At 40.5% G+C, this 25,375-nt stretch overlaps 1 protein-coding gene and 1 non-coding gene across 2 annotated transcripts in view; one reads left to right on the top strand and one right to left on the bottom strand.

The window, feature by feature from the left end:
- MIPEP (mitochondrial intermediate peptidase) overlaps nucleotides 1-25,375 on the top strand; it is a 187,687-nt gene that overhangs the window by 139,578 nt on the left and 22,734 nt on the right. Inside the window, exons 17-18 of the mRNA XM_006159527.3 lie at nucleotides 2,857-2,978; nucleotides 6,687-6,760. Coding sequence (XP_006159589.1) covers nucleotides 2,857-2,978; nucleotides 6,687-6,760 — 196 coding nt within the window. The remainder of the gene's footprint in view (nucleotides 1-2,856; nucleotides 2,979-6,686; nucleotides 6,761-25,375) is intronic.
- Nucleotides 14,449-14,555, bottom strand: LOC114009839 (U6 spliceosomal RNA). Its single transcript, XR_003551235.1, has one exon. It is a non-coding gene; the product is annotated as a U6 spliceosomal RNA (small nuclear RNA).

Raw genomic sequence — 25,375 nt, 5'->3', positions numbered from 1 at the left:
ATCAGGCAATATCTTGTGTTAGGTAGGATACAGGCCTGGTTCCCATGACAGAGATCCAAAATGACAGTTGTGCAAGCACACCCATCTAGAGAGGGTGGGAGCTCCTGGAGTTAGAGAACCATGCTCTTGACTGGCTGCTCCTTCATCACTGGTGATAACCTTACAGATGGCCAACATGATAAACCCCCAAGGAAGAAGGGCATGGCCTTCCACCTCAGGACAAACTCACAAGGTGCTCACCTTACTTCTAATCATATCTGTGCAAAAGGAAGAGATCGAAATTGAGAATAGTTGTGTATCTGCCATGATGGCCCAAGGTAATCGGAGTGCTCCTGTCCATTTGCTTATTTATGATAGCCCCCCTGCCCAGTCCAGACAAATGAGCGTCTTAAAGGAAGGAGAGGACACTGGGAGAATAATTAGTACCATGGTGTCACCTTTCAAGTCACTGTGTAAGTGGATGTAGGGCTCAGAGTATATCCTGAAACTTGACATACATCTGTAATGAAGGAACTGTATTTTTTAAATTTTTGTTTCTTGATATTTTTAACTAGAATTTACTACCTAGTTTGTAGAGTCATAGTGAGGAATGTAGTTATTTATACTTTATTTTCTAGGGAATTAAAAGAACTATTTGAGGATTATTATCAAGGTTAAAAAGAGAGAGAGAGAAAGAAACTTAAGTTTCCTTTTTTTTTTTTTTTTAAAGTTAATGTCAGGGCCCAACCGCAGGGGTGTAGTTGAGGTACAATATTCTGAAGTGCTGGAAGTGATGGGAAGATTAGGGTACAGTTTCCAGGTTGACCTTGAACACACCAAGCATGTGCTCATGTGCCCATGATCCTGGCTGGCTGAGGGGAGGGGATCACAGTGTGAGACTCTGTCAAGGGTGGACACCCTCCTCCACAATACATAAATGAACTTCAAACAATTTTAATGTCAGAGAAAGCATGTAATAGGAGAAAGGTAATGATTATATAACAGATTGGTTTGTTTCAGGACAGTAAAAATTGTAGTCATGAATGTGTCCATAAGTGTTCCCAACAACAGCTTTTGTTGGAGCAATGTTACAAAGAATGTGCTGTCATAGGCTAGCATGTTGCACTTGCGTCACTCTCCTGCTGACCCGTCAGGATGTAGATGCTTTTAAGTACAGAGAGAGAACAGTATTTGTAGGGGAAGCAGTTTCCAGTGGAGAATAGTCCTCTGTTGAAACCCTCATGGCCTTTCTTAAAATAACTACATCACTAACCTCGAAAAGAGTGGATGTTCTCTCTCAGTGCCAGACTCCATAGTCCCTCATCTGATGTCAATGACCAGGCATTCCAGGCTGGCTAGAAGGTAGGGGAAAGCCCAGCCCTGCTATGTTGTGGGCACTCCTGCCATCATCTCTGGGCTGTCCTCTCTCTGTTTTGTCACAGAAGTGAATTCCAGAGTGATGAACTTGTACAAAACAATTAGGTGTCAGTCTCTTTATCATAATTAGAAGGCCAGCAGAAAGATCTTAGAGTCACAGAAATGAATTCCAGAGTGATGAACTTGAACTTGTACAAAACAATTAGGTGTCAGTCTCTTTATCATAATTAGAAGGCCAGCAGAAAGATCTTAGAGAAGGTGGGAGTCCCAACAATTTCTTCATTGTGCCACAGAGGGGTTCAGTTGCTGGTGGGTAATTTTGGTTCTTTGCATTCTTCTCTTATTTAAAAAAAGGATCCTAGGTTACCCCTCTTCATAACTCCATCTCACTTATTCTTCTGCCCTGTGCCTCTTGGCTTAGTTATAAAATATAGTTATGACAAAAACATGGAAGGTTTTAGCTTTAGAAAAACTACCCCAAATGAAAAGCAGTTCATGTAGCTAATAGTCATTGCAGAGTAGAACTTTCTAAACTTTCTAACCAAATTATTGAAAATAAGTGAACCATGCCTCTATCTTTTTTCTAGATAGTCATGTGAAATAAATAAGTAATTAAACTCACTTAATGCAGATTATCTGGGCCTATTGTATGATGGGTAAGGCAACTGGATCCCACGTGACTGGATGTGCAAAGTCCCAGCCCTTGCAGCTTGAGAAACGCACCAGTCATTGCGCACATGCCCAAAATCCTGATAAGAGGGAGAAATGGAGAAGAGATTACAGTGTTATTATTCCCCATGGTGTGTGTGGGGGGGTGCTTTTTCACACCTTCCCCCATGAAATAAGCACATGCGCCCTCTGGAAAAAAAAGTGATTAACTTTTTTTTTTTTTTTTTTTTTTTTGAGCATTGTGCTGAAGATTTTATTTACATGATCACAACATTTCTTTGTGTATGTGTCAGTCTGCGAAAGTTGCTGTAACAAAATACCATAGATTGGATGGTTTACACAATGGAAATGTATAGTGTCACAGTTCTGGAGGATGGAAGTCCCAGATCAAGGTGTAAGCAGAGTTCTTTCTCCTGAGGTTTCTCTACTTGGCTTGTGAATATCCACCTTTTTGCTGTGTTATCACTGCCTGTCTTCTGTGCACATCCCTGGTTCAGATTTTTTCTTCTAAGAACACCAATCAGATTAGACTAGGACCTAACCTAACAGCCTCATTTTAATGCAGTCTCCTCTTTAAGGGTTCTGCCTCCAAATACAGCCACACTCTGAGGTACTGGCTTGAGCTTCAACATATGAATTTGGGAGTGACACAGTTCAGTTCATAACAGTGTATAAATTATGAGAACACTGTGAGTGACATGGCTCTCTAAGGTGAAATTGAAGTTCACACATTTGCAGGTTTCCTTATGCTCTTCCTTTGTGTTCTCATACCTAACATTCTCAAACTATGGAGACTAAATTATTTCCTGTGCTTCTATTTCTGTTTGGCAGGCCTGGCAGCTTCGGTTCAGCCACCTTGTGGGCTATGGTGCCAAATATTATTCTTACCTGATGTCCAGGGCAGTGGCATCCATGGTTTGGAAGGAATGTTTTCTACAGGATCCTTTTAACAGGTAATGGGTGTGTGTGTGAGGGGGTGGCGGGGGGGGGCAGTGGGGTATCTCTTCCTCTAAGCATAGTCATTCTAAGCCCACTACCTCAGAAGTCCTGGTGAGAAGTAGAAGCTCTAAGCAGTGGGCTCCTCACATAGTGCTTTCCGTGGGTGCCTTCTCCTGCATTCGGGAAGCTGACTGTGGCCCTGCACTTCTGCCTCCCTCACCTACAATGTAGTGCTAGAGTGGTGATCACTGCACAGACTGGCCCCAGATTGCTTTGTTCCCAGGACTCTTGCATGTCCTTTTTGTTTTCCCAACTGCTGCTGCTGTCACTCCATTCTGCTCTTGATGCTTCCTGTCACTTTTAAAAGGCTTCCTTACTTTCAGCACAAGTATCTGAAGTTCCACTCACATAACACCTCCTTTATTCTTTATTGCCCAACAAACGACTCAGTACTGTTCCTAATTTGGGAGCAGTTGGGGTATCTCTTCCTCTAAGCATAGTCATTCTAAGCCCACTACCTCAGAAGTCCTGGTGAGAAGTAGAAGCTCTAAGCAGTGGGCTCCTCACATAGTGCTTTCCGTGGGTGCCTTCTCCTGCATTCGGGAAGCTGACTGTGGCCCTGCACTTCTGCCTCCCTCACCTACAATGTAGTGCTAGAGTGGTGATCACTGCACAGACTGGCCCCAGATTGCTTTGTTCCCAGGACTCTTGCATGTCCTTTTTGTTTTCCCAACTGCTGCTGCTGTCACTCCATTCTGCTCTTGATGCTTCCTGTCACTTTTAAAAGGCTTCCTTACTTTCAGCACAAGTATCTGAAGTTCCACTCACATAACACCTCCTTTATTCTTTATTGCCCAACAAACGACTCAGTACTGTTCCTAATTTGGGAGCAGTGCTATTGGCAACTTGGTTTGTTCAATTTAACACCAGGTTATTTTTACAAAGTTACCCCTGTGCTTGACTTTTGCAACACCTTCCTTCCCTGGGAAGCTGTTTCCGAGGAACACTATGGCAGTCTGGAGAAGGTAGCTGCTCTGTGGCGTTCCTGGCATAGCTCCTTGTCATGGTGGCCACGGGTTGCCACTTAGGGTAGGTGACTGCAGGACTCCTCCTTTTCGTCACTTTTTGCTGTTCCACCTTGGAGGTGCCATCCAACACAGGGCATGAGTCGTTTAGACGTGTGGTCTAGTTTTTTCTGTAGAAGGCAGCAGGAAGGTACAGGGATTGCACAGAGTTGGAGAGATGCTGGGGCCTTCCATCAAGTCGAGAAGTAAAAGGGTATCATTGGGTAGGGAGGTCCAGGGGTCTCCATTGGGTGGAGAGGTCTGCTTTTGAATGGGGAGGTGTAGGGGTCTCATGTCAGGGGCAGGGGTAGCTCCAGCTACTCTGATTTGGCCTCCTGATTCTGCTCACCTGACTCCCTCTAACACAGGAACTGAGGGGGAGTCATACTTGATCTTATGATTCCTTGGAAGATGCTTTCTTTGAAAGCAAACCAGTAATTATGGCCTTGTTTTATAGTTGTTTAAACCATTTTATCTCCTCACCACACAAATAAACACATTTCCAAATACCTCTCAGGCAACTCTGGTTGATGACTCTTATCTTCACTGCTTTAATATGGCTTAAAATAAATGGCATCTCAGGTTTTTGGAGTGCTTTAGAGTTTTTATGACATTCACAGTAGCTGTGCAGAACAGGTAGTTTTTATGAGGAGAAACTGAGGCTCAGAGAAGGCAAGTAATTTGTTCAAGACTTCACAGTTAACACAGTATATGAAGATATAATTGAGGTTTTCTAATTCCTACTTTCTTCTTCCTCCCCGCCTCTTTTCCACCCCATTAGCTTTTCACACAATTTGAGATAGATTTAGATTTTTCTCAGCAGTTAATAGTCACAGTCAGTTCTAAAATCTTTTGAACCTGAATCTGATGTCATAGAATTTTTAAGTGTTTTACAGCTTGGTACCCACATGCTGTTTTGTCTTTTGTCCTTTACAGACGGTAGACATTTGGTCTACTTTTCTGATTTTACTATTTTCGAAAGATCTACAGCCAAACGTGACTGTAGTAAATCAATTTCGGGGATTATAACTCTTTACTGGAGATTTCTATAAAATATGCAAAATATCTTGTTTGAAGGAACTGTACTTTTACTGGAAAACCACATGCTATTAAATATATATATTTCCAAATATTTATATCTTGTTTATATGTGCATTCTTGCCTAGACATGTAGTTGACATACTTTTATGGACATGTAAAAGTAAGCTAGTAAAAATGCTCCCTTGACTAGAAAATTTCTAACCACTGTCAAAGGATCCTTTTGATCCCACTTCTGAAAAGTAGCCAGGCTAGGAGCCTAATTCAGGAAGCTAGGCAGTACTGAGCTGATGCAAGCCAGGAGCTAGAGGCCCGAAACAAGGGGTTTGTTTCAGGAGAAGGCGTTTGACTTCGGAGAAAGGGTGCTATATCCCATGGCCAGGCAAGAGACATCGAACAAACCTCCAGGCCAGAGGTCCAGCAAGTACTCCCAGTCACCCCTGCCCCTGAGAGGGCCACGCCTCCATCCCCTGTGCCTTAGCACTTACGTTTGGAAGTGACCAAGGTTAGCGTTTGATATCAACATGCTTTTGACACAATAATACTATCAAGAAGTTGATTAGTAACAATGTTAACCCTATATCATGATGTTCCAGAACTAATGGAAGGAAAAGAACATTTATTTAACTTACCTTATCGTAGTGTATTGTCATTTGCATTGAAGGAATTGCATTTTTCATTAATTAACTTGTTTCCAGGTGCCTAAGTTAAGGTGAGAATTTCTACCAATAAAAATTCTTCAAAACCCATCTTTGGGACCAGCTGGTGGCATGGATCCCACACGGCCAACAATGTGGTCTGAGTCCTGGAAGTAGCAGCTTGAAAGACATGCCAGACACGTGTGCATCCATGCCCAAAATTACAAGAGGAGAATAGAGGAGAAGGGATTGCAGTTCGTTCATCCCCTCTGTGGGGTGATTTCTCCCTCCCTCCCCCATCCTTCTTTCTCTCAAATGAGTACGTGTACCTTATGGCAAAAAAAAAGTAAAGAAACCCTTCTTTACATACTGTGTAGACAGTATTCCTCCTAGAACATAGTATCTCAGTGGTATGTCCAGCTGACAAAGAGTATTAAGAGATAGAAAGCACACCCAGGAGCTGAGTTTTGTGGTCCATTAGTTGTTACTTTAGCCAGAATTTTCTGGCATAATTGACATTCTTCCACCAGCTCCTTTTCCTTCACTTTTATTTTAGTGTTATTTTTCTTTCTTTGCTAGGTCATCTCAACTTCTTTTTAGAAAGTAAAAATAACAAAAAATTTCAAGTTTCATTTAAAAATAATCCTAAAAATTATGGAGAATAAGATAAAATATTTTATCTTGTAATATGCAAGTGTAATAATTCTAGGAAGAGCAGTTGCTTGCTAACAAAACAGAAAGCCAATATAGTTATCCTTTGGCAGTGAATACATCACACCTGGTTGTATTAACTTTAGAATGCTTTGAAAATCAGAATTAAGTTTTTAGAAGCAAGAAAATAATCAAGAAATGTTCACGTGGTGGCAGCTTTTACATACATGACACCAGTATGGCTTTCTTCGAGAATCTCAAGACAAGTGGGAGGAACAGAGGCCCAGCAGGCCATGAGAGCAAGTATCTTACAGACTTCCTTCTTCTCCAGGGCCGCAGGGGAGCGCTATCGCAGGGAGATGCTGGCCCATGGCGGAGGCAAGGAGCCCATGCTCATGATTCAAGGTAAAAGAAAACCAGGATTGGGAACTTTTCTGTGTGTGTGTGTGTGTGTGTGTGTGTGTTTTAAAGTTTACTCATTTCTATTTTCCATGAGAAAAAAAGCAAGCACACCCCCCACAAGGTCTACATCTCAGTCCACCCGCAGCCTCGGTCCCAGATCATGGGCATGCACACCACTCACTGGTGTGTTCAAGAAGCTCTCTAGAACCTTCCTATCTCAGTCAGCCTCACAGAATGTTGTGTTACCACTGTACCTGTCTGGTCCCCTTCTCTTCCTCTCTTTCTCTGTCTTTTTCAAAGTTTTATGAGTTAGGTGTTTTGGAACCTGCAGTTTGTGTTATGCATTTGTACCATCTATAATGAAAGCTATTTTATATTTTCTTCATACTTTTTTTTTCTTCTTAAAGAGATGCTTTAGCTGTGTATTTTATTGTGAACATCTATCTCATTGTATCTCAAATAATAATTTTTAGTCACAATGATTTATTTGAGTACCAAGATAAAATTTCATGCTTTCACTTTGAAAATACTGACACTCTAATAGGAAATTGTTAAATTTGTCACAAATTTGTAATTTTGTTATAAATTCTCAGAAAATTTGCCTTTAGATTTTAATAAGTTATAATATATATATATTTTTAGCTTAGATAACACATTTTTTATTCCTTTATTTCTTCTTCTGAAAGGTTAAGTATACATTTTTAATAAATCCGAAAGTATCAGATTTTTTTTTTTTCTGGTATAACTTCTCTCTCTTTTTTTTTTTAATAGTTTATTTTTTTTTAATTATTTTTTTTTACCATCACAACACACAAATGAATTTTCCATCCAAAATAAACTGTGTATTGGCTCAATCAAGCACGTCAACATATATGTTCTCAGCAAATAATTTCCCAATTCTTGTGTCCTGCATACCTTGCCTTTTGTTTTACCATCCTAGATTCCCCATCCCCCTCCCTCTGTTATGACCCATCCTCCTCCCACATTGTCCCTGGCATCCACGATTGCCCTCCGTGCCTCCCCCCTCCCCAAATGATCTGTCAGTGATCTTAATTAGTCTAAGTCTCTCCAATAGTTATCACAGCTGACACATGCCTCTACATGAACTCAAGTCTGACTTTAGGCCTAAACCCCATTGGGTAAAAAGAGCATACTATAAAGTAGAACCCAACTGGGCCCATACCGCTCACTGCAGCCATCAAATATCCATTTTTTTTTTTAAATGGTACGAATAGTTTTACCGTTTTTTTTTGTTTGTTTTTTGTTTTCGTTTTTTTTTTTTTCCTAACATTCATTCCCTGAGCATCATCACAGCGTACTAAATGTAATTTCCCATCTAGAATAAACTGCACAGTGACCCAATCAAGCATGTTATCATCAATAATATTCCACTTCTACTTTCTTGCTTATGCACATATATATGTTTTTTTTTTCCTCTTCCTCTCTTTATTTTTTATTTTTTTTTATTTTTCCTATGTTTGTCCCTCGATTATCAGCTGATGCGGCACAGCAGTCATCTTGTAGTTACCAGGAATGATGTTGTGGGCATCTGCAGTGTGAATTGTCCTTGGGTATCTGGCTTCCTTAAGAATGGCAGAGTAGTTCTTGTTTTCCCCTGAGGTAATGCAGGGCTGGTAACCGTCATCTTCTCAAGTTGCAAGCTCTTCAACCTTGTTTAAGGCCTCCGGGCCATCCAGCGCCGGAGAGGCCAGAGGCCGGAGAAGCCAGGGATGCCGGGCAGGGGCGTAAGCCCCCGGCTGCGCAGGGGGCGTGAGCCCCGGGCCAAGGCCCGCCGGAGCGGGGGTCCGGGCCGTTCCCAGATTACATATTTTTTTTACCTGTTGGAAAATTAGAACGAAATTAGATCTTTTCTTATTTGCTTATTCTTCTATGTCATTTTTAAATTTAAGTATTTTTACTGAAAACTTAATTATAAATAGAAGTGAACATTATGATTTTTATGAAATGTTCTCATGAATAATATTGGGGGGGATATAACTGATAGTGGATACTCTTAATATATTGACAGTAATATTTGCAGCTGAGCCTTTTGACTATCTGATATAATCGTTTTTAGGAAATAACTCCAATACTGAAGAAGTCTTGTTTTCACTGCAGTAATTGAGTAGGTCCTAAGAGTAATGGGTCTGTCTTAAATGTTTGTTATTTTGATCTATATAATGCCTATAGCCACTTTCTAGCATAACTCCAGTTCCTTGCCTTGTAGCCATTCACTTATTCAGCAGATATTTGTTGAGTGCTCATTATATGCCAGACATGATTAAAAGTGGGAGACGTGTAGCCCTAAGTCTCACTCTTAGGGAGCTTGCATTCATTCAGTCAACTTTTCCAGGTGAGCAGGGAAGGCGTTCATCCAGGCTCGATCTGCTCAGTGCCACAGCAGTTCAAACAAAAACTCGGGCAGCCCAGCCATCCTGCAGGTTTATGTAGCTATCGGTGGCTTATGCCTCAGAGTTGTCCTCTCTCCAGACTGCATGTCGCTACCACCTCAGTTTTCTTTCTAGTGGATTCCTTTTGACCCCTACTGAACTTTGTTACTTCCGGGAACTGTCTTCAGTGATTTTCACATATTTAATTTTCTTAGTGACTCTGTGAGGTAGGAAATATCATTATTTCTGTTTTATAGATGATGAACCAGGTCAAGTCCTTGTCTATGTCATAGGACCAAGATCCGAGCCTAGGACTTCTGGCAGCAGACACTTTGCTCTTTGATGGTTTGTGCCATTTCACCTGTCTGTTACACAGGACATCTCATTAGCAGGCTGTTATAGACCAGGCAAAAGGCAAAAGTGAAGTTAATTGGCTTATCTTAGCAAGCTAACTGATTGTTTAAATTATGCACTTTTAGGCCCAGCCACAGTGGCACACATACAGGGTTCCACTGCATGAGTCTGGACCCACATGGAGGCCTGGGTTTGGATGCTGGCACATGCCTGTGGTTCTAGCTAACTTGGAGGCTGGAGCAGGAGGATCACGACACAGTGAGACTGTCAAAAATGTTTATACAGGGGCCAGATGGTGCTGTAGCGGTAAAACACTGTACTCTGAGGCTGGCCCACATGGGAAGGTTGCAGGTTGGCCTCCAGAGGCATCTCTGATTACACCAGGCACACGCTTGCCCTGATCCAGGGCTGGCTGAAGCCTGCGGGTGGATCTCAGCATCAGGAACATATTGGGGGTACTGTCTGTCTGTCTGTTTCTCTTGTTACTAGAAGAAATAAATAATCTTAGGAAGAAAAAAGTCTGTCTCCCTCCCTCTTTCCTTTTCTCCCCCTTCGCCACCTTTATTTCTCATTAAAAATTTATATATTATTATATATTTATATGTGATTATATTAAATATTATTATATAATTAATATATTAGTATCTTATAACATAATGCCATAATATACAAATGTATTTATATATTATGTAGTATATATTACATATACTTGGAATTACTTTCTCATACAGATATTTCTGTCAGGTACAGTGCCCCAGTAACTGTGCTCTTATCCTTTTTGAGACCAGAATTTAAATGCCCTCCACACATAAATATTAGCTTTCATAGGATTCAATCAAAAGAAAAAAAATTTTAATCCTTTTTAATGTTTGTCTTTTGGCTGGGGGATTTTTTTACCCTGCTTTCCAGAATGTTGCTAATGACCTCTCTCAAAATTCTGTTTTTCATCCAAAACGTTTTGGTGTTAAGAAATCTAATATTTTCTGCACTAAAATTCACATAACCATGAGAGAAAAACAAACCCCATAGTTCAAATTAGAGATAAAGTATTTAGATTCCAGTTAACACCAACAATAGAATGATTCTTCTTTTAAACTTTAATTTTTTAAAAATATTGTTCTGTCAGTTCTTATTAATTCACATGATTTGTTACATGTCAAAGATGAATGGGGAATGCACAAGGAAGTTATGCCCATTGTCACTTTATAGGGTCAGAATTGTAAGAGAAGACTGGTATGGTTTCTCACTTTCTCATAAAGCCAGCCCGTACCTCAAACAGAATGCCTTATATGTGGCCCACGGGCTTAACATTGGGATATCCCTAGGAATGACTGGTGAAATTACTGAGATTCGTGAAAGAAAAGCAAATATGAGGCCAACCAGTGATGCGGTGGCTAAGATGCTGGATCCCATGTGGCCAACCCTGTGATTTGAGTCCTAGACCTAGCAGCTTGAGAAACACACCAGACACGTGTACATGTGAGTCCAAAATCCTAAGAGGAAAATGGAGGAGGAGGGATTATAGCATGGCCTTGTGTATGCTTTCTTACTCTCCTTTTCTCTATTTCTGGCGAGTATACTCACCTTTTAGCAAAATCTAAAAACAAAATCTAGGAAGTATTATTCTTTTTTGCAAATGTAACTTTTTATAGGTGCTTTATAGTTTTTTAGTTATTTACTAGATAAATGTGAAGAATTACATTGTGAAAGACAAACTACCCCTTTCAAATGATAGACCTCCCTGACCAAATTACAGCTCTTATATTTACCTCCTTTTGTTTCTAATCAACTGAGAGCTATCTTTTTCATTTTCAAAAATTTTTCAGAGGGTCCATGTGCTCACTGGAGGCAATGGAGCAAGAGAAAGTAACCCCCATAAGTGAAGATCATGCCACAGTCCCTCTTTCAGTTACTTCTTTTGGGATTTTGGACATGATGCATGCACATAGCAGAGAGAAACAGAGAGAGAGAAAGCATCCCCCCAGTGGAGTGGCACACAGTCACATTGCAGTCCCTTCTTCATTTTTCCATCCTGTGAGGACTTGGGACATGCACATGGATTGTGCCTCGTGTGTTTTTCGAGTCAGGATTTCAATAGTAGTTAGCCCTGTGAGATCCATTCCTTTTAACCACTAGATTATGGACTGACCCAACTCTTGAGTTACTTCATAAAGTCAAAATGTCTCTTTGAATGATACACAGTCAGAGAAGCCAAAAGTCTCCTTTTGCAACTCTTTCCTCTATTCTTGACCTGGCATAATTCAAGGGTGTGAAACACTGTCAGTCTCTCAATGCATTTATCTAATTTTTGTTATTCCCATGATGACATCTATTGCAGGTTCGCAACACATAGCAAATATATTTTAAAAAAATAAAGAACTATCAGAATTAAAAACAGCTCGTTTGAGAAATCTCCTTTATTAAGATGAAAGAAAGTAATGATTTTATGGTTTGTTACTCTACTAGATGTAACTAAAAACTGTGCCTTTTGCTCCCGGGACATACTTTAATTTGCAAGCTTATATTGTTAAAGGATCATCTTTATATCTTAATAGTACCATTTGTCTTTGATAAAGCAATGATGCTGTTTGATTGTAAAAAACACTTCTACCTACCTCGGTGGAAACTGCATTAAGTTGTACTTCATTATGGTCCAGATACACCATATATCAAATGATTCTTTTGGTTTGTTTTGGGGGCTGGCCCTATAGCCTTGTGGTTAAGGGAGCCCTCATCGTTGACTCAAGTTTGAATCCCACCCAGCCCTGTGGCTTCAAAAGCATGTTGGGTGCTTTTGCATTCATGCCCAAAATCACAACAGGAAAGAAAATGGAGAAGGAATTGTGGTGTTACCACGCTCCATTTCAGGATGCTGGCCCCTCCTTTTCTGTCCCTCTCTTGCTGTCTCTAGTGAGCCACATGCCCTCTGGCAGTTAAAAAAATGTTTAAAAAAAATAGTAGAGACTTGTAAAAATACAGATACAATCAGAATTTAACCTTTTAAGAATGCAGCATGGAGCCAGCAGATAGTATGGACATTAAGGTGGATGGATCCCACATGGCCAACTGTGGTTTGAGTCCTGGACCCAGTTGCTTGAAAATCACACCAGGTATGTGAGTGTGAGTGCCCACAGTCCCTAGAGGAGAATGAAAGAGAAGGGAAATAATGTGGCATGCATTTTTATGTTCTTTTTAAAATATTTCTGTTACTGGTGAAATTTATCTCAGAGCATCAGTAAATATTTTGTTAAATAAACAAGTAATCTTATTCTGAAGGACTATATAATTGTGTTTTTTTATCGAAAGCAATATTAAACCAAAACTCAATCCCTTTCAAAGTGAGCTTGTGAACTACCTTGGGTAAGAAATGGAAAGCTGTGTTTACTTTTCATTCAGAATTTGTGAATATAAATATATTGTTACAGAATGACAGGCAATTTTAAAATTTAATTCAATAGAAAAATTATTTTAGAGCACATTGTATTCGTTTTACAACATTATATTCTTGAAGTGATTTTATTAAAATACCTACCAATTTTCTTTAAAAAAAAAAGGAATGCCCTTGATCTTTTATTAAGTTTTATTAAAATACCTACCAATTTTCTTTTAAAAAAAAGGAATTCCCTTGATCTTTTATTAATAATGCTACTACATAGGTGAACTTTGAGATTCCTTATCTTTTTCAGAAGGCGACTTCCCTTAGGAATGGGACTCAGTTCCTGAGCTCTGGTCCCCACCTTCAGATGAGCCTCACTGTGGCCAGAACCCCACCTAGTGAAAGTCTTAGAGAATAGATTCCTCCACTTCCAGTTCTTCCTGTTGCGTGCTTCACAATCACCAGTGAAAGGCCACTGCTAGGCAACCATGGATCTTTGTGCTCTATCTTTGGCTGCAGTGTTTATTCAGCAGTCTTTCTTTACCGATCTCTAATACAAAGGGATCTTCAGAGAAAGAAAATCCAAGTTATAGCAGTAGCAGGGACTTTTCTTAAAGAATCTATGTTATTTTCTTCTCCACTCCCTAAATATCATTCAAAGATGACTAAACAGTGGTTAAAACAGTATCTACTTCCTTGGAAAAGATAAGCAGTCACATGGTAAAACAAAATTGGCTTTGTAGTTAACTGCATCTGCTACTGACAACATGGAAGTTAAATGGGAAAGTCCCTTAATCTCCCTAGGGGAGGCGAATGTGACCTGACTACAAGCACTTTAATCTGTCTCTCCTTTTTTTTAATCAATGACTGAAGGTGTGTATGTGTGTTCGTGTGCATGCACATGTGCACAGTAATGGCTAGTCAGAAGGTGACAGCTTGGCGACACATCCTTATCTATTTCTAAACATTTCATAGTTTATATAAAGATATAAGCATACTATTTAGTAATTTAATCCCCTACTAAACAAATTATGGCAGTACTTGACTGAGACCAAGTTTGTTTTCGTTTCTTTCCTTTTTTTAGGTTTTTGCCATGGGGTGTGTGTACTTGGTAAAGAAAGAGAGACAGAGGGAAGGAAAGTAAGAACTCATACCCCAGGGAGGATGGCCATGCTTCAATCCCTTGTCCTTCATTCTCCTCTTGAGATTTTGGGTACACATGCACGTGCATACAAGTGCGCACATGCACGCGTGCACACACACACACACACACACGCCTAGCATGATTTCCAGCCACCAAATCTGAAATTTTAACTGTGGTCAGCCATTGGAAGTCCAGCTCCTTAGCCACCACACCACCTGTTGGTCCCCTTTCTCTTTCTTTTCTTTTTATATTAACATATAATTGTACGTATTTGTGGGGATATAGTGCAATTTTTTAGTATAAGAAAACAATGTGTGAAGATTAAATCAGGGTAATTAGTATACTCATTTTAGCCATTTGTCATTAATGTTTTGTGGGGAACAGTCACAATCTTCTTTTTTAGCTGAAAGATGCAGTAAGTTGTTGAAGAAACTACGGGATGCTCTATAAATGAGCATGTCATTCTTCCACAGGGCCATGATAATCTTCTCTTTATTATTCCAAGTTTAGTGTATGTGCTGCCAAGGAGAGCACTAAAACCAACATTCTCAATTTGCTGAGAATTCAAGGGCGAGGTTTAACTCTTTCTGTATTCTGTTGTAGATGTTAAGATTTTGGGCTGTGGGGACCAACAGATGGTGTAATGGTTACATCGCAGGACTCCCATGTAGTCGACTGTGGTTCAAGTCCTGGACCCAGCAGCTTGAAACTCACACTGGGCACGTGTGTGTGCATGCCCAAAAATCCCAAGAGGAGAATGGAGGAAAAGGGATTGTGGCCTGGCTATTCGCCCTGGGGGGTGATTTCTTACTTTCTGTCTCTCTGTCTCTCTGGCAACCACACGTGCCCTATAGCAAAAACCTCTCTCTAAAAAACCAGTTGTTTATTTTATACCCCCACAATGTTTTTTGGTTTACGTTAAGTATCACATTTCTGAGTAATAAGAGAACTTAACTTTTTTGCTTAAAATAAGCCATGGTGATATGGCATTTTCATTTATTTTACTATTGTATACAATATACTAACTTTTTTTTTTTTTGAGAGGTTTTTACTATAGGCCACGTGTGCTTGCCAGATAGACAGAGAAAGACAAAGAGACAGAAAGCGAGAAATCACCCCCCAGGGGGGATGGTCACGCCGCAGTCCCTTCTCCTCCAGTCTCCTCTCGGGATCTTGGGCATGCACGCACACGCGCCTGGCATGAATTGTAAGTCACCAGGTCCAGGATGCAAACTGCGGTGGACTACCTGGGAGTCCAGCGACATAGCCATTACGCTAACTGCTGGTCCCAATATACTAACATTTTTGAAAGTGTATATGGTGAGCATGATTTAAAGTTCAATTTCCATTACAATCATTTCAGAAAATGTAGTTTTCTGGGAAGATGAACATGTAGTGAGATTTGTGAGTAGCAAGGAAATGATATTTTGTCTGCACAGGAAGCAGGATTATATCTTACTACAAGTAGAAGAATGGAATTATATAGATATTAGAGATAGAAGTTATATTATTTCAGCAGCTTGTGAATGACAGGTGAATTACTCCTGCAGTTTACATAGCTTCCTCTGAACAGTTATTTCTTTTTGTGTTTCATATTATTAAAATTCTTGGGCAAATAGTCCTTACTGAGTTGTTGTTTGTTTGTTTGTTTGGTATTTTTTTAGTTTTACTATAGGACATGTGTGCTCACCAGAGACAGACAGAGAAAGAAAGAAAGAGAGAAGGAAAATGGGAAATCATCCCCCATGGATGACCACACCACAGTCACTTCTCCTCCATTGTCCTCTAGGGATTTTGGGCACACGTACACAGGCACCTGGTACGATTTTCAAGCCACCAGGTCAGGATTTGAACTGAGGAGTCAGCCATGTAGGATACAGCTGCTCTAACCTCCACACCACCCACTGGCCTGACCTTACTGAGTTTTTAGCTTCAAATTTTGTTTATCTTCCAAAAATCAGGGGAAAAAAAATCCATAGATCGAAAAATTGCCATGAGCCAGGTGTTTTCCTCTGTGCTACCTCATTTAGTCCTTGATAATGTAGTTCAGATGGTCTCCATTTTTAGAAATGCTGAAACGTAGGGTTCATAGTCTTCCCATGCTGTCTTGCCCATGTCTTCTTTCTCTGCTGATCCTTAAATTCCGACTTGAAATTGACCTGGTCTTTAGAATGGGGAAGAGGTCAGTGACCTGCATATTGAGACTTGGTGGTTCCCTTAATGATCCCAAGTCTTTTTTCCAGTGTCACAATCTAACTATTCCTGTTAACATTGATGAGGCTGCCTGACCTTCACTGATCAGCAATAAAGTCTTCCTTTACCCATTTTTCTATGAGCTCTTTTAGACTTTTATGACAAAGCTCTCAACCTAGTTTACAGCCGTTTTTAGCCCTGGTGACCTCCATGGCAAGATTCTCAGCACAGCCCAGGAAACGTGATGCCCCAGTGAGGTTTCGTGTTTCTGCCCGTGGTTACAGCATTCCATGTGCTCTCTCCCTTCAGCCCTTCCACAAAGAATCTCATGGGGGGAGGGAAAGTTAAGATCCAAGATTTTAGCATTCCATGAGGTTATTTATATTTAACAACTTTATTTCTCTGTTATTTTCTAGAATGAAACTCTTGGTTTTATTTTCATGTTTCTCTGACCAAAAGCAGTATGCAAGTAGAGATAGAAAGTAATAACTTAGGGCTTGGGGGGAAAAAATCAGATAAACTGAAAAGAAACAGTAGGTAAATGAGTCAGTTCTCAGCAAACTGAAACTCCTTTCAGTTTGTTTTTCCATGTTGCCAAACTGACTCATGGAACCACAGTCTAGAAGCCCACAGGGCCTTACCTTAAGCTGATTAAAATCATAATACCTTACATTTCTGCAGAACTTTATGGTTTCCATAAGACATTCACTTTTGCCATAATTATCTTACATCTTCTCTTCTAGCTTATTAAATATTTTTGTTAGACAAACAAACCAGAGAATTATTCTCCAAAAGGTCACCACCCCCATACTCCAAACAGTTGAATACAATTTATGAAGGTATTTATTTACTCTTTCTTTTAAAAACCTTCTTGGTCCCAGTGGCATTGAGCACATCCAGCACCCACATGTTGGGTTCACACCATTTTCCAGTAAAAAGAAGTAGAGATCCTTGGAGAAATGGCCAGTTCTAGTCATGGAGCAGGGACGGTGCAGGGTGAGCTGGGAACATCTCGTTGTGCCAGAAAGTGAGCAAACCCACAGAAATACGATAATGGCTGCATTTGTCACAGGGAATCAGGAGCCAACTGGCAGAGCTCCCAGTGGCCAAAGCTGGGATGATTTGAGCAACCAAATAGCACAATACTGGAATATAACGTAAACCATGCGAGGAGACTACGAAAAGTTTGTGGCAAAATGGAATTAGACTGTGAGTCTATTTTAGTATAAAAAACTTTTGAAATCCATGCATAGTTTTTTCATAATATGTATTTTCTATGAACTGTTTGAAGATATTGTGAACATCCATGAGTCAAACAGTTGTTTGTTGCTATCCACAGAGGACTCGTTCCAGAATCCATCACGAGTGCCGCTCACGTTCCTTATAAAAAAGTGGCGTAGTATTTCTGTATAGCCTGTGTACATCTTCCCGTATACTGTCAATCATTTTACCACACTTAGAACACCTAATGCAGTATAAAAGCTATGTGAATAGTTATACTGTATTGTTTAGGGAATAGGGACAAATAGGTTCGCATAGATACAACCATTGTAGGTCTAATTGTGTATTATAGGACAGAAACAATGGATCATTTTTCCCTCTGTGCATTTGGTGGAAATCCACAGCCGAGGAACCCCTGAATAAAAAGGCTGACTGTATAAATGATTGAATAAATAAATAAATGAGTGAGGAAAATAGCCAAATTTCCCATAGAGAAGAATTCTAAGTATTTTACATAGGTATTCCTCGTTCAAAGAAGTGGAATATTTCTTTTCTTTTTTTCTTTTTTCTTTATGTCAGAGGTGCATGCATGGGGGCAGGGGATGTGAATCTCCCAGTGGGACCTGGTCATGCTGCAATCCTTTTTCCTCCGGTTCTCCATCCCTTCAGGATCCTTAGTGCTTACGCATACTGGCATGTTTTCTAAGCTGCAGGCTTAGCTTTTGAGCCCTGGTCAGCCCACACAACATTTTGCCACTGCACCCCGGGGCTGGCCTAAGGAAGAAAAACATCACTCCCAAAAGTGTGGGCTGTGAGAATGACTTCCTTTAAAGAGCAGAGCGTGGCAAGGGGAGGAACGGAGTAGCCCTGTTTGCAGTGGAGAAATCTGCCAAGCACGGCCTTAGCCAGGTAGTCAAGGCCAACACCAACAATGACCAGCCATGTGGTATTCTGTTTCCTTGTTGTGATATGCTGAGAAGGGCCCTTCACCTCTGTAGTCTTCCTCTCAGAACCCACAACCCCAATATTATCATGAGAAAAGCAGATCAAATAGAGATGCTTCTACAGAATACCTGAGGAGTGGGCCTCAAGACTGTCAAGGGAAATCTGAGAAACTCACCTTCTAGAGGAGCCTAAGGACACATGGCAGCTACATCTAGTAGGGTTTCCTGGATGGGATTCTAGAGCAGAAAAAGACATGAGATAAAAACAAAGGGGATCCGAATAAAGTATCCTGTTAGTTAGTAATAGTCTATCAGTATTGCTTCCTTAGTTCTATTAGATGTGCTATACCATAGTAAGATAGTAAGAGCAGGGGAAATTGGCCAAGTTTAGAATATATTGGAACTTTGTATTGTCACAACTTTTCAGGAAATACCAAACTTTACTAAAATAAAAAGTTTATCTGAAAACAAAGCAAAACAAAAACCCTTCATAAGATTGTCAGTAATGATACTGCCACTGATGACTGCAACTTTGCCACATCTCTTTGTGTCCTGGCAGCCATTCCAGTGCCATTCGTGGTCCTGTGGTGACGGGTGGAGGGTACAGGTGTGAAGGGAGAAGGTGCATTATTATGCCTCAGCATGAGGCTGAGGAGGGGACCAGACATCAGGTCGGGGAGGCATTGTGGTCGCTGTAGAGCTTTTGGTGTTTATTCTGAGGACCTTGAGAAATCACTGACAGTATTTTTAAGGCAGGTAGTGACAAGATCAGATTATGTTTTACATTATCCACTGGCTGCCAAAGACAGATGGATTAGGAGGAGGCAGTGGTAAAGGTGGAGTTATAAAGGTTCCTGTGGTGCAGTCGTTACTATATAGGACTGTAAAGCTGGAAGCCACATGCTCCCCATAGTTCAAGTCACCTGCCAGGGCGACCTGAAAACATACTAGGTGTATGCATGTGTCCTGGATCCTGGCAGGCTGAAAGACTGGAGAAAGGGGATGATGGCATGACTGAGCCCTGTGGACAGTTCTTCCTTTCTCTTTCTCGCACATGTGTGTGCACTCTGATGAATTTTTTAAAAATTAAAAAATAAAGGCCCGGGTGTGAAAAGAAAAGGTTCCGCAGTGTGGACAGTGACCTGGTAAAAGATGAGAGTGGGAAACTAAGTAAGTGGGCAATCAGGATGAAAAGATGACTGGTGGAAGAAAAATGTATGGCGTGAACTCAGTAGGTGTTGTCCAGCGTGAGTGAGCAGAATGCCAGGGATGACCCCTCTGTTCCCACTTCAGCTGCTGGAGAGACAGTCATGTTGCTATGATGACAGAGAGCTGAGAGGCCTTCCTCCCCTCAACCCCCCACTCCAGATCCAAGCAGGGAAGGCAGTAGCCAAGAAGCAAGCACTAGACCCACTGTCCCTATAACAGTTCAGCCACTTTGTATAATTCAGCACAAGAAGCTCCCAAGCCAAGAGCTTTCGATTCCTGAATGAGAGACGAGACCTCTACAGAAGGGCTATAGGAAACCCTTCTGCTGAACAGTTCTAATGATAGGAAGCTACTCTTTCACAAGGCAAATTCATTTCCATTTAGAATGCTCTAATTGAAAAGATGACATGTTTATTCAAATCAACCCGAAATACATAGTTTCCTTTGACAGTCTGGTGTCTTGTTGACACAGCATCTTAGGAATAAGCATCAATGCTTTTATCTTTATTGTTTTAATAACCTGATTACTAACCTAATCGGCCAAGGTGCTTAGCATGGAGCTTTACCGTTGGTGTTATTTGCACAGTACAAACATGACAGCAATCAAGGAGCAATAAGCCCTGTCTGTCAGCAGAAGTACAGCTGACATTAAAAGTCAGAAAGCTAAATAAACAGTCATTGCTCAACAATAGCTTGATTGATTTTCCCTATTGTCAAAATGTGTACATAGTTACTTAAACAGAAAAAGCACTTTGCATTGTTTTATAGCACTGAGAAATTAATAGTTATTGCTTTCCGTTTTAAAGCATGCAGTGAACATCCACTCATGCAGTCTGATTGATTTCTAAGTATTGGCATTGTGCAGCAAAGCCGGCATGACCAGCTCCTGATAACAGCAGATGCATGCTGGAGTTGGATAGTTACTTCTAATTTTTTTTTTAATGTCTCTTTGCTTTTATTATTTTTCTTAACAAAATGAGATTTTCCAGGGGCAGAGAAGCATTCACACAGGACAGTTTCTGCCTGACTGCACCAGCATCTGTGCCCTCTGGGTGTGCGGAGGCTCAGTATAAATGTCAGCATGTGCTCTAAGGACCTCCCTTAGCTTACAAGTGAGTCTGATTGATTTCTAAGTATTGGCATTGTGCAGCAAAGCCGGCATGACCAGCTCCTGATAACAGCAGATGCATGCTGGAGTTGGATAGTTACTTCTAATTTTTTTTTTTAATGTCTCTTTGCTTTTATTATTTTTCTTAACAAAATGAGATTTTCCAGGGGCAGAGAAGCATTCACACAGGACAGTTTCTGCCTGACTGCACCAGCATCTGTGCCCTCTGGGTGTGCGGAGGCTCAGTATAAATGTCAGCATGTGCTCTAAGGACCTCCCTTAGCTTACAAGTGCCCATCCCAGAGTGTATTTTACATTTGTAGGGGACTTAGGAGGAAACCCCCTCCCCCAGATAGATTAAATATTGAAAGATAAGCTGATTAACATCTAATAGCATGACAAGCAAAACTGCTGTTGGAAGGAAATCCTTTGGTGAATTTCAGTGGGCGGTTCAGAAGTTTATACTAAAGATCCTCTTCATTACCTCAACAGTTAGAGGGACTTCTGTCACTACCCCCTTACTTGCTTTGTTTTTCTTCTGAACCCATTCTTACTTCTTGACATAATTTTAGTATTGAAAGGTTTTCAAAAATTTTATTGGGAAATGTGTATTGTGAAAAACTATACATGATTTTGACTTTTGTACACCAAAATAAACTTGTATTTTATTTCCATTTTTCCACAATCTCTTTCAAGTCCGCTCATCTGTTATTTCGTTTATTGGTTGATGGTCTCTGTCCCCAGTAAAGCCTTAAGCTCTATAAGGGGAGGGCAATGTCACACTCGTAGCTGCGTCTGTACCACCTATTACAGGGCTTGGTGCACAGGCCTTCAATAAATAGTTGTTAAATGAGTTAATCTGTGAATATCAAAAAAAGACAAAAAAGTCAAATGTTTTTTGTGTCATAAAAAAATGCGATTATTAGATTGAGAACATGCTTTCATGCACCTAGTTTGGAAAGTTTTTATGTCACATACATATTTCATATATTTTCTGGGCCTAAATATTGTTGCGAAACTCTCTTATGATGTTAAAGAAAACATACACATAGCCGAGTGTTCTGTAGTGTGTCTAGTATCTCACCTCCTCTCTGCCCGCCTGTCTGCATGTCTGCTCAGGTGTGTGGCGACTTCCTGGCCTCTGCCACCTGCTCAGCTTCCTCCTCCCCACCATGCTCATATCCGGACCTCTGGGGCCCTGCTTCACTGGCCTCTGTTCTGCTTGATCAAAGAGTCTTTGTTAGCAGGTAGAAGGAAGCCACGGCTCTTCAATGAATGATGCTGTTCATTTGCCTGAGATGGTTTGTGTTCTTTCTAGAGCCTTTTCTCTACACACCTCATATATGAGGGGTCTTCACAAAGTTTATGGGGAATGTATAATATGAAAAAAGTGTGTATGGATTTCAAAATTATTTTTGAAGCCCAATAAACTCATGCTTTAATTTAATTTTTCCACAAATGTTTTCAAGTTCCCACTTGTTCTGTTAAATAATTGTTTATTTAATTTTATTTATTATTATTTTTAAATAATTATTATTATTTTAATAATAATTATTTTAATTATTATTTTAATAATAATTAAAGTTCCCATTTATTTATTATCCATTTTTACTACACATAGCCAGTGTCCTGTTAGGTATAGTAAAACAGATTATTTCGTCTTTTTTTTTTTTTTAATGCCAGAAGGTGTGTGTGAGAGAGAAAATGAGAAAGCTCACCTTCCCCCTCCCCCGTGGGTTCTAGTTATGCTACAATGTCTCCTCCTTTTTTTTCATCCCTTCAGGATCCTGGGCACATGTACATTTTTCAGGGCACTGGGAATTTAGCTCTCTTTGCACATAGTGCTTAACCACTGCACTTACAGGGCCAGCCTGCATGTTATAATTCGTATAATGTAAGACCATCAAGTCAGTCGGGTAAATTAATAGAATTATTTAAGAAATGCACATTAAAGCAGAACATAACATTCATCACTGTAGGATATCAGAGATAAATTCTGCAGCTTGACTTAAGAGGCACTGGAATACCTGTAACTATTAGGAATGCACTTTGTTACAGAAGCTAATTTAACTCTTGGGGCTTCACTTAAGCAGGCCAGAACTCTACCTTGAGCCAAGTTGCCCTTGAAGCCCTTGCCCTTCAATACCACCTTCCATCATCCTCCTGTGTAGGGGCTTCCAAGAACACTTGCTTTCAGCCTCACCATTGTTTCAGCCTAAGGCTGAATATTCTTTCATTAAACTGTACTGCTGTCATGTCCTTAGGTTGTGATTTAATTCAGATAGAATGAAAAAAGTCTTAGGTTAATTGATGTTAATTCATTTAAGCTTAGTAAACAATTACTGAGTATTTGTTGCTAACCAGGCATTTAAAGGGTGCAAAAATAAAGAAGAATAATATATGGGGCATCCTGTGAGAAGTACAATAGGATCCCCCCTCTGGGAAGTGGAATTGCCCAAAGGTGGCCCTGTACAACCTGCACCAGGACCCAGGAGCTAGAGACTGGAGGGCTCCTGGGGTAATTCCCTCTGGATCCTCTTAGCTAGTGAGTTTGTCATCTCTGCAACCAGGTGTGTGACCTCCTCTAAATTACCACTAGATGAGAAGCATGGGGGTGAGAGAGTGCTGAGGGAAGTGATAAGCTAAGGAAACACACAGAAATTGAATCAGACCAGAAGACCAGACACCACCTCTGTTAGGGAAGGCTCCCTACGAAATGTGCCTGCCAGCTGAATGGGGATCGGGTCTGGGAGCCTGTAGCTTACTTTCTTTTTCTTTCTTTTTTTTTTAGATTGTTCAAACAAATTTACTTAATATTGATTAACTACAAAATTTCATATGCAACACATGGTCATTATTATAAGTTTTGGTCTTCTTGAGAAATATGTAAACAGGCATTCTGTTAAGATTCTGTCTTCTTAGGAAGGTGAGGCCTTTCCCCAAATGTAGCCCATCTATTCCCAGACACAGGTAGCATTCTGTAGAAGTCAGAGGCACCCACCCTTTGACTTAACTACTCAAGTGTACTTTGTTTAGCAACATGGAAAGGTTGAACTTTGAACTAAATAGAATGATAGAATTTGAAATGCAATGAACTGAAGCTAAAATACAAATCAATATTTTTAAAAAATAGATACACAAAAAGAAAATGTTTGAGTCGTATAAGAGTTTAGCCTGCATGTTATAATTCATGTAATGTAAGACCATCAAGTCAGTCTGGTAAATTAATAGCGTAATGGCTATGTCACTGGACTCCCGCGTACTTGACTGTGGTTCACGTCCTGGACCCGGTGGCTTAAACTCACACCGCGCATGTGCATGCGTGCCCAAGATCCCAAGAAGAGAATGGAGGAGAAGGGAGTGCGATATGGCCATCCCCCCTGGGGAGTGATTTCTCGCTTTCTGTCTCTCTGTCTCTGTCTGGCGAGCACACGCGCCCTATAGCAAAAACCTCTCCAAAAAAAAGAAAAAAGAGAAATGCCCTTATGGGAAGAGTGGTAATTTTTAAATTTTCTTGTTCTCTTTCGTACATCAGGAATAAGTAATTCCTGTGAGTTATGGTGTTTTACTACATTAGGCTGCATACTGTCTTACTAGAAACCAATGAGCATTTTGTATAATTTTCGTAATACTAAGTAATAGAAGCCACAAGACATGCTGATCACTTTACACCAAAAAAGGAAATCACCCTTTACCAGGAAACCATGACTCTTTCTCTTTCCTTTCTTTTTCTTATTTATTTGTTTATTTATTGCTTAACATAACCTATAACTTCTGTTATCCTTGGATTTTTCTTTTTCTACTTGATTTTCAACGTTCTAGTGACTAAATTCAATCAATACATTTTTTGCTAGCAAAGAGGACAAAAAAAAGTGTCTGTGAAAATAACTTTTAAGCTGGCAGAATTTTAAGTTTTAACGTGTGAATTTTGTGTCAACTCTGTATTGTATTTCAGTACAATGCCTTGGCCCTGCATATTGGGTAAGTGAGTATTGATTGTGAAACAGAAGAAATGTGTAGGGACCTCACCAGATAAAAGGCAGGTCTCCGCACACTCCCATTCAGGTCCTTCTGGTCAGAGTTGGCTCTTCTTACTAATTCCTGGGCATCGGAAGTTCTTTAAAACACAGATAACACTGTGTTTTAAACAGCTTGCATAAAGGAGATTGACTATGCAGGAAAAGCCAAGGGACAGTGACATGAAAGTGTTCCTGTCACAGACATGGATAGCCTATAAAGCTCCAGCCCAGTTCCCATTAACAGGTCCTGTTTTCCCCGTTGCACACACGACAGTGAAGGCCTAGAAGAGTGAGTGATGCCCTCCGTGTTGCAGAGTGCTGCATGGCACCATCAGGGCTTACCAGGCTGTCTGGCTTCAGAGCCTCAAGGTGCCTCTGGCAACTACTGGCTGCAAGCTCTCCATCCGGCTCCTCATTGAACTACCAACTCCTGCTGCCTTCTATATGAACTTCTCTTTGGTTACTGATTGTTTTTGGTGGGTAGCACTTGTTTTGATAGTTTTCTCTGAATAATAGTTGTAAGGGTCCAGAGATCGGTCTAACTGATGGAGACACAGAAAAGACAGCGACAATATAACTGCAAAAGAGGCTTTTATTTTTCAAGCTAGCTGGGGTCCAAGTTTCAGCCCGTCGCAGCGGGCCTTCACAAGGACCCCGAGC

This window comes from Tupaia chinensis, unplaced genomic scaffold, assembly GCF_000334495.1.
Source record: "Tupaia chinensis unplaced genomic scaffold, TupChi_1.0 Scaffold000634_1, whole genome shotgun sequence".
In the NCBI taxonomy this organism is placed as follows: Eukaryota; Metazoa; Chordata; class Mammalia; order Scandentia; family Tupaiidae; genus Tupaia; species Tupaia belangeri.
The sequence above is the reverse complement of the archived record's forward strand: the minus strand, read 5'-3'. Positions and strand labels throughout refer to the sequence as shown.